Consider the following 10523-nt stretch of genomic DNA (forward strand, 5'->3'; position numbering starts at 1 on the left):
TCGCTGTATCGACCTAAAAGGAGAGTATGTTGAAAAATAAAACCGACTTTGGCCAAAAAAACGTCTCCGTGTTTCATTTTTCAGGGACTTATCATACTGCCTGGTAACTTTACGAACTTATGCAGAGTACTATTGGACCCAACAGAACAGCGGCGTAACCAGGATTTTTTTCGGAGGGGGCTTCGGGTTTATGTTTAGGCAAAGAGTGAGGGGAAAAGGGAATACAATAATTAAAATTCTTAAGTTTCGGGGGTGGGCTTGAGCCCCCCCACTGCCTACACCGCTGCGACTGAATACTCGATAGGTTTTTAAAAACGTTGAAGCTGAAAGCTTTACACCAAAAAAAAAAAAAAAATTCTCGATCAAGTGCACTCGGAAAGGAGCTTAAAGCAGATTTTGAAGAAAAAACTTAAAAGCATTGTCAAGGAATGCTCAATTCTGAATTATTGTGCAATTATAGCACAATTAAGCAGCCGGGTCGAAGAAGGAAATATAAGCTTATTTCGCTGGGAGACTATATCTAGACGTAGAATTTCATTGTGCATTCTTTTTGCCCCCCGGCAAAAAGTTGTAGCTTTTTTAGTTTTCTAATTAAAGTAAAAAAAACTGGCTTTTTGGTAAAAATTAATTTTGATTCGTTTTTCTCTTTAACTCGTGCTCAGACAGTTTTAAGGATTTTTAAATAAAATTTTCAGGAAACGTAGTTTAAAATGTTTGTCGACTGTAGAGCAAAAGTAATTCAAAAATTTATCACAAAAAAATGGTTACATTTTTTCTGATGCGTGGAGCTTATCGGACTTCTCTTACTTCCAGCGTTTCGTTTATCGAGCGAATTTGGAGCAACAAAAAACTTTCAGCGAGATAGTTGTTAAGAACAATAAACAAAAGTTTTTTGGGAATTTTTTGAGCAATCAAATTGATATTGGAGAAATTATAAACGTCTCAATACCATAGCAACTAGGCGACTCGCGTGCGGGCTGTAGCGGGAGTCTCAGATCCGATTTATAATACAGTTCACCAGCACCAAAAATAAAAACTAATCAAGTAATCAGGCAATATCGAAGTATTGTGCATAAATAAATAATAGTACATAATGTAAAATAATTTATTTATTTAATATTATATACAATAGAATGAATCTGTTTTTCAGACAAACTGTACAAAATTAAAAATAAAACATAAACATTTAATGGTTGAGGTTCAACGGATTCCTAATTCCGAGAATTTCTCAATGCTTCAAATTCGTGGAGTTGGAAAAAGTGAAAGATCGAGAAATTACATTTGTTTTTCATTCCTGTTTTAATAGAGCATTATAGTATGTCTTGGCATAATATTAACTGAATAAATTAGTTTACATTATGCATTATTAGTTATTTATGAACAATACTTTGATATTACCTGATTACTTGATTAGTTTTTATTTTTGACGCCGGTGAACTGTATGATAAATCGGACTTAAGACTCTCGATACAGCCCGCGCGCGAGTTGCACATGTGCTATCGTATTGAGACGTTAATAATTTCTTGAATATTAATTGGACTGGGCTGAAATTTTCCAGAAAACTTTTCTGTACTGTTGTTAACAACTTTCTCGCTGAAAGTTTCTTGTTGCTCAAAAATCGCTCGATAAACGAAAAGCTGGAAAAATAGGTATTTTCAGTATTGATTAAACCCCTTCGTTGGCATTGACGCAAACTGCGTCAAGATTTTCCGTGCCCTGTGTGGCATTGACGCAAAATGGATCCAATAAGGTGACGAAAATACAAAAAAAAAAAAAAAACAGCTCGATTTGGATGAATCTCGGTACTTGCAGGATATTGGGGTCGCTGAATCAGAATTTAAAGTCAAAATTCGAAAATTTTAAATGGCGGATATTTTCGTCAAAAATTTAAAATTTTTGAATCTTGAAAAACACTTTCGGGTTCAGCGACCCCAAAAACCCGTAAGTACCAAGATTTATCCAAATCGAGCCGTTTTTGTAATTTCTCCGCCATTTTGGATTTTTTACTTCATATTTGGATTCAGCGACCACAAAAACCCCAGAATTCAAATTTTCAGGGTAACAAATTTTCCTGCCATTTTGGGCACTTTTTGTCGAATTCTCTCTCCCAACAAAGGGGTTAATTTTTCCTTCAGCGTTTTAAAACGTCCTTTTTATTTTATAGTAGTACAAATTAATATGATGCGTTATCGGACTTTAAAAAAAATATCCCGTAAAAATAATAATAATTATTGACTGTTATTTCGAATGGGCGTTGCGTAATCGATTTTTAACTATACTAAAATCTTATTATCTATGAAATTAACACTATAAGTATTATGAATAATCTGAATAATTATTTTCGAGTTTTATTCCAAAATAACAATTTAGCGTGACAAGACGAAAAATGTGTGAAACAGTTACTTTGGAAGAATTTTTAAAAAATTTAATTTTTAACTATTAAACTCGTCTTTTGATGCTTATTCTTTCCAAATAAATCTAAGTCATATCCATGAATTTTCTAAAATTTGAAAAATGGTGTTTATTTTTCTATTTCTCATTTTATATTTGTAGCTTGAGACATGCGCATGGCAGGACATTCTGCATACTTTTTACATATAATTTCTAAAATAAACTCGTCTATAATGTTGAAACTTCACTCAATTTTGTTTGGATGTAAGTACCTTACTACGATCATTTTCGATAAAATTTATTATTAAAAGGAAAAGTGGAGAATGACTGAGACTTAAAGTGGCCAACTTTTTGGCATTTACTTTCATATGATTCGTGTTTTGTTGCAACTGATTTCGAATATTCTTCTTAATAATTGTTCACGAATTTGGTCAAATAAGTTTATTTAGACTTCAGTAACTTAGTTATCTTTCCAATTTTGTTAGGAGCTCTTTTTGTTTATTTTTTAAGATTGCTTTACTCAATAGATAATTGTACTTGTTACGTTGTTTTTTTAGTTCTACTTTCCATATTGTTGGAAGGTATATTTATACTTTTTTGAATAATTTGTTATTTAGTTGTAATTCTTATTTAGTTATATTATCTACTTTGTTATAAGCTCTGTTTGCACAATGTTCTATATTATTCTACTTCTTGTTAGATTTAACGACCGATTGAAGAAGATAGAAAGGTCCATACAATTAGAAAAATTCAAAGTTTCCAACGAAAAAATGACCAAAGTTCAAAAACTTCTTGTAGACACCATAATTAAGAATGTTCTGAAGCATCCGAATTGTCGTTGTTATACTAATGAGCAGAAAGTTCTGTGTTTGTCTATATATAAGAGGTCAGCGAAATGTTATCGTTATTTGAAAAATATAATAGGAACCTTACAAAGTCGACGAATAACTTCTTTCAACAGGACATCACTATGATAAAGATGCGGATATTCTGCCTATATTCTATTCTATTTCTAGGATAGCTAAACGAAAAGTGTGCAGTTACAATGTTGCTATAAACGCACTGATCGAAGACACGAAAAAATAAAGGGTGCAGAATACGTGAAGAGGTGTGAGTTTCTTTTAATATTTTACTTTTAATTCTAAAGTCTTTCAAAACTTGAAAGGTTTTTGGTAATATTCAAAAGTCTTTTGAAAAAATTAAAATCTATTTGAATTTGTAAAACCTTTAAACGACAGTACTTGCAGATGCAATAATTAAAAAAAATGGTTTTTAAATTTCAGATGGTACGTTCATAGTTCACGACGTAGAAATAATCCCATTGTTTGATCCGCTTCACCTTCTTAAGTGCATTACAAACAATTTAATTGACAAAGATTTGGAATTTGATTGGAAATATGGAAAAAAATTAAGTGAGAGAACTTTTGCGGTATGGGATCATGTTATTATTGCATACAAAATACACATTTGTAAACGGTAGGAATGGGGCCATGACATTTTAACAGATCAGCACGTATATCCACATTTAATATATAAAATGAGCGTGAAAAAATGTTATCAGATGACAAGTGGAACAGTTACCTCGACAGTATAAGGACTAGAGGGAGGGCCAGGTGAAATTTTCAATAGCATTAGTTTTAAATCAGTAAAATGTGCCAATGCTACAATTTCTTGAATCATTGGAGCAATTTGTTTAGTATATAATAGGTCAAAAGTACTTGGGAATTCTTTTTATTAGGTAAATTGTTTACTAAAAAATAGAATTGTGTAAAATTAAATATTTAACTTTATTTACAAAATTTAAATATTTAAAAATTTGTAGGTAGTGATTTTATATGTGCATTGCTAGATTCACAAACCGAATGGAAGATATTGATTGATTTCAAATTTCTTTCACATGTCAAAACAAACTTTTCTCCAATCATCTTCGTTTTACGTATATCTGATTATTTACTTGAGATAGCAATAATCCTGTATTCAATTGCAGAAAGGGAGATCTCAGTTGGCCCTACGAAAGTACCACTAGAAGGCCGAATTTCGAAAAGCGATTTTCGAACCATGCTGAGAGACAAAACTTTCCACATGGAATTTTTTAATGAGGCAAAGGCAAAACTTTTGCGAATGCGATTTGTCAATCGCGAAACTAGGGAACCTATTAAGCACGACCTCTGCGCCAGAGAAATTTAAGAACAACAGTTGAGTGTACACAGCTTCTGTGGAAATAGTTGAAAGCTTTGGGGTTCAAGAGCTTGAAAAAAAGCACCTAAACCAGTATCCACTGGAAAATTTCTTCGGGCAAATTTGTGAACACGGAGCAGGAATATCACTTCAAGGCGCTTGTTATCAATAATTTGATGCATTATCATATGATGGGGTGCAACGTTCCAAATCCAAACTCAGAAAGTCGATGGCTTCATGTCTTTACTGTGTTACACTTCTAAAAGTCATACAAAGACCATTATTCAAACGAATCGACGTGAGACGGAAGTCTGTACTAGATGAAATTCACACTGACGTGATTTCTCTGCCCCAATGGATTATGGTCTCCTTTTATGAGGAAATCGGGGTACAGGAAATGGCAGTATCGTATCTCCGAAAAGAAGCTCGAACAGAAGTCACCTGTAGAATCCACAAGAATGATTTCGTGGATAAGTTTCTTCAAATAAGTGTAGAACAATATCTTCGAACAACCATAGCTTACATTAATAGAATTTTAAGCGGACAGATAACGATCTCCACTGATCAAGCTGAAGAAGCCAAAGCGAAAAAGAATCTCTTCCTTGCTAGAGCCATCGCGAACCGCAAAGCATCTTTGCATACAAAGATGGACTCCACTCATATCGGTCGGCTTTTACAGGTTTTCAAAATTTAATAGTTTTAAATCGGGTTGCAAATTTTTGAATATTGTATTGTCAAATTATGTAAAAGTTTGTCTCATTTTTTTATATGTAATATTAGGCGTCTTTAAAACGTTTTTGAAATGTAATGGCTTAAAGGGATTCACAAATTTTCTAGTATTATTTTGTCAACTTATTCAGAAATTCTTCAGATTTCTTAACCCTTAAACGGCCAAAACGCCACTACCGGTACACTGCTTTTTAACGGCCAATAACTAAGACTATTCGATACTAGAAAAAATTGAGACACATATATTTTTATTGCTTAAGATCTCCTCTTTCCGAGGGTGCCAATGAAATTCCTCAAAAAATTTATTTATTATCCGAAAATGCAGTTTAAACAAAAAAAAAACGTGATTTTTCGTGCCTATTTTTTTGTGAACCATTTTCCAAAGCTTTTCGAGTCTGTAATTAACCTGGAATCTCACTAACTGGTTGAAAAGCAGTGTACCGGTAGTGGCGTTTTGGCCGTTTAAGGGTTTTAATTATTTCATATTGGTTGTTTAACACGATTTACAAACTTTGAAGTATTATTCTGTCAACTGATTTAAAAATAATAAGATTCCTTTAAAAAATGAAGTTGAACACTGAACTTGGTACACAGAAGTCATGAATTTTAAAATGCTTCACATATGATTTAACAGGATTACTTATTTAACCCATTACTATTTTCGTACGCTTATTAACATTTTATAAAAATATAATACAACGCGGGGTATCCCACTTAGGATTCATTAGTGAATTAGATTGGATTCATTTTGGAATCATTGGGCGTCATTAGGATTCATTTCACTCAGTATTCTTACAGATTCCCAATTTATTTCGGCCTGATTCTGGACGGAAATACTCGTGAATCCTGAGTTAGATGCCCCTCGTAATACATAAAGTGTAAAAAAATTATGTGTTATTTTACATCGCAATACGTTGGAAACTAATCAACCCATACAATATGTAGTGAAGTTATATCTGCGTGAATGAACGAGATTCTTGCGTAAAAAAACGAACGACACTGAAAAGAACACATTGCGTGTAAATTCACAGTCACGTGCGTGGAAAAAACTTTGTGCTAGTCAATTGACAAAAACACGTGAATTGTCCATAGCGAAGCCAGTAATACTGCTTGTAGAAAACTGAATTATTTTTTCATTTTAAGTTAGGCGCTGACTAATATTACGAAATTTCCCGTGACTTTATCCCTGATCAAGCTGGAAAAGGGGTTAGTTTTACGGAAAAATTCCGTAACGGTAGACAGTTCGTACAAGTTATTCAAATTAACATTATTTTCGCCATCAAACAGACCGTCTCATATAATGAGGAATATCTGGGAAATAAATGGAAGTAGACTAACCGAACTCTCCTTTGTTTTCCGGTCTAGTCCTAACCATCAGTGGCAATAACATACTGCATGTGATTTCGCTCTCTATCAAGCACTTCTACATTTCGTCAATTTAAATCACACCGAAAAATTGTAAATATGCTGTTATTTGTAAATTCACAATCTCATGTAAATGAAATTCTGTGTGTATCTTTCCAACTTATTAAATAAGTCAAACAGTTTTCAGAATAATAAGATGCAATTTTACACATTGACTGTAAAATTACTGCGGTCGCGGTTTTATCACAATGTTCCATTCAGTTTAATTATACCACAATGTTAATTAGTATTGAGGTCTCGTCAATTTACTTCTTTATTCACACTCAAGTTCTGAATGTCCGATAGGTTAAATCACGGTCGAATTTAATTTTGAACGTAACATTGTTTACAATGCAGTCATAAATTAATTCATACATATTGACATTTGTTATTCTTTTAAGAAATGATTCAATTTTTAATTCGTATAACTTTTTCTATCAACTTCACCCTTCAACTAGATCTACGTTTCGAAATACCCCAAAAAACTGCACTTGTAATTCCATGTATAAAGCTTCTAACTGTATTACTTTTCGTGTGGTTTTTATAAATAAAACACTAACTACACATATATTTTTGCGGTTTTCATGTCTTGTCGCATCCAATATTTAATGTAAAACTGTGAAAATTTGATCAAAAATTTATTTCTAAATGCTAGTTTTTCGTTTTTTTTATACATTCTTCAAATTTTTCATTCAATATATCATTAAATTACTAACACACGCGCTTACGAGAAATGTCTACCAGACCAAGTGTACGCGTCGCTTGTTCTCAGTATACGTCGCCACCAGATTGCCAAAGTGTTGACCGCCTCTGAGTTCGAAATACTATTTTTTTTCTATGAATGTATAGAAATACTATATTGCGCAACAAGGGGCGAAAGGCGACAATTGCACGAGTGTGAAAATAGCTGCCCGAGCGAAGCGAGTGTATATATCACACAAGTGTAATTGTTGCCTCGCCCCGAGTTGCGCATACAATTTTTCATTAAAAATATTATCGAAAATTTGACTTGAGATGCCTGAAACTTCTTTGCGTCTCATCAAAGGTGTTATTGTTTTGAACTTTACCGATAAGCATCACAGAACAAAGTACCGACATTTTCGTTGATTGTCCACTGTTTACCAATTAAGATGTGATATATTAAGACGTTAAGCATTGAAATTGTTACCCAAAGCGAAAATTTCGAAAACCTCGTCAGGAATTTCAACATTTGATACATTTTTGAAACATCTATTTAATCTAAAATCTTTAATATCGTTATTGAAAATTAAAGACCTACTCTTCAGCAAATCAAACTTTTTGATCCAATCTTCTTGTTTTATATATTTCGATTTTCGGCGACTTAACTCTTGTGAGTCAAAAGACTTATTAATAGAGCCATCAGATATAACTCTCAATAAACGATGTTTTAAGTAATTTGAATATTGACTTAATTTCTAAATATTTGTTACTAAGTTTTCAATTTATAATCGTAGACATTTTGTTTGAAAGTTAAATATAGTTTTTTGAAACTGAGAATTTAAATTATAATTTAAATCGATTTATTAGATTTCACACCTATCCTGTATAAAAGATATGTCGACGATATCATAGAAATTGTTCCTTCCGATAAAACTGACCTTTTTGTAAACGTGTTTAATAGTATAGAGGAGAGCATAAAATTCACTCATGAAATTGAAATAAACAATGTTATGAACTACCTTGATTTACAGATAATTAAAGCTTCAAATGGTTCTTTATTAACTAACTTGTACAAAAACCAGTCTAGGACTGGGAGATATCTTAATTACAATTCACATAATTTATTTTGTCATAAAAACGGTTTAATGGAAGGTTTAGTTGATAGATGTGTCAAATTGAGTGACGTGCAATGTGGAAAAGAAAATTTAAATCAACTAAAAGCAACATTAGTATCTAACAACTATCTTCTTTCATTAATTACATTATCGCTGAGCGTGTGCATGAAATTTATAACAGTACTAAAAATAAAAATAAATGGATTGATACTTACAATAAATTTGATTTAAAAGTTACGTTAACGTACATACAAGGTCTCTCTGAACGTAATTGTTGCAATCAAGTTTATAAAGTTGAAACTGGTGGGGATTAAAAACTAGAATTACCGAACATAAAAGATAATTGGAATTCTAATCACTATTTCGATTTTGAATTCAGCAATATTAAAATATCAGCTACTGAAAAAAATACTGATCAAAGACGTATTATTGAATCTATATTCATAAACAAATTTCGAAATTGTTCTGTTAATTTACAAACTGAAATTTTAAATATGAATAAAATTGACCAAAGCATAATTAACTAATGTCATATTTGTTTAGCTACAAAAAATTTTTCTTTAAATTTAAAAAATTTTAATTTAATTTAATCTCGTGCTTCCTTTTTTAAACTTATAATAACGTAAAAATTATTTTAAATATGACACAAAAACTTGACACGTAATGACGCCAAAATTGAACTGATTCTTATTTCGCATACAAATCGTTTTAAACAAAGGTATTATTTCTTAAAATATTTTTTACTCATAAATAAAAATTTTTTAAACTATTTATATTTACTTTTATTATGTATGCGCTCATTATAATTATTATTTAGATACTCTGAGAAAGGTACACAGTGATGCCGAAACGTCGCGGAAGTTTAAATTTGTTCTAAAAATAAATGGAGTTAAAATGATAGCTCTAATTTGTTTTCATTTTGCCGTGACCGTAAGACAGAAGGAATAATTTTTCTACAATTTATTATATACCTTCTATCTGTATTCTCCCATCGTTAACCAATGTTCCTCTTCTCTTTTGTCTTTCCTCTTCCGCTTTTTCCTTAACTCATACTGCATCTTCCTTGCTACCCATGTCAAATCATCCTCTATTCTCTCCGAGCTGCCATATAACAATCTTTTCTTTTTGAACACTTCTTTCTTATGTTCCCATTTCTTTAGTTTGACCAGTACCATTCTCTACCACTGCTTCCTTCAACTCCTTTCCTCTAATCTCAGATCCTTTATCGCCATGTTTGTTTTACTTTCTCCTTTCTATTTCTTTTCTATTCTTTGTTCTATTTGTCTTAGCTGCTCCTTCTCCTTATTCTCACTCCTCCAACCTCCAATCTCCCAGTTTGAGCTTTTATCTGGCTCTTCCCTGACTTCTTCCCATTTCCTCATTTCTTTCCTAACTTCAGCAATTTGCCGCCCTATTTCTGTATTTATCCCCCCTCTCCTGCTTTTATTTATATATTCCCATTACTTGTGAGACGATGGTCGTGGTGGCAAAGGCGCAGGCTTTGGACCCACTCCGTCCGCTTGCGGGTTCGATTCCCGCCTCGCACTCTGGTTGAGCCTCGGCGGCCCATGCGGTGAACACTAGCCTAGCAAGGGAGTTTTTCATCTCCGGAGAATCGTGGAACCGGTACCTCTAGAGAAAAAGGTTTTCTCTAAGTACTTAAAGCTGTTGCTCTTGATGGTTCAGAACCCACCTTAAACTGTAGGTCCCTCTTCCACCACCAAGTAAATGTGTGGGGGTGTACCAGGTGTATACATATGAAACCGGTATTTTTTCAAGAAAAAAACACATTTATTTCAAGAGAATGATAACAAATATTTTATTCAAAGTATGCGCCCTCGCTGGCTACACATTGTGTCCACCTTTCAGGCAATTTATGGATACCTTTCCAAAAAAAGTCTTCGTTTTTTGAAGCAAACCAGTCGGTGGGGTAGCGGTTGCCAGCTGTACGACTCAACCAATTCCCGAGTCAGTTTTGTCCGGTGTGATGGTGCATTGTCATCGAGAAAAATCACTTTTTCATGC

At 32.9% G+C, this 10523-nt stretch overlaps 2 protein-coding genes across 3 annotated transcripts in view; one reads left to right on the plus strand and one right to left on the minus strand.

Moving 5' to 3' along the window:
• The window catches only part of LOC117168853 (cleavage and polyadenylation specificity factor subunit 5), a 154072-nt gene that overhangs the window by 3195 nt on the left and 140354 nt on the right, over positions 1–10523 (minus strand). The gene's annotated exons all lie outside the window — the stretch shown is intronic.
• LOC117168856 lies at positions 3788–5366 on the plus strand. 2 transcript variants are annotated; one of them, XM_033354724.1, is made up of 2 exons: positions 3788–3820; positions 4379–5366. In XM_033354724.1, exon 2 carries the CDS (start codon positions 4799–4801, stop codon positions 5261–5263), a length of 465 nt encoding a protein of 154 aa, XP_033210615.1. In that variant the 5' UTR covers positions 3788–3820; positions 4379–4798; the 3' UTR covers positions 5264–5366. The 2 variants fall into 2 exon arrangements, with proteins under 2 accessions (XP_033210615.1, XP_033210614.1); XM_033354723.1 differs by lacking the exon at positions 3788–3820 and adding an exon at positions 3948–4004.

Source organism: Belonocnema kinseyi, chromosome 3 (assembly GCF_010883055.1).
Source record: "Belonocnema kinseyi isolate 2016_QV_RU_SX_M_011 chromosome 3, B_treatae_v1, whole genome shotgun sequence".
In the NCBI taxonomy this organism is placed as follows: Eukaryota; Metazoa; Arthropoda; class Insecta; order Hymenoptera; family Cynipidae; genus Belonocnema; species Belonocnema kinseyi.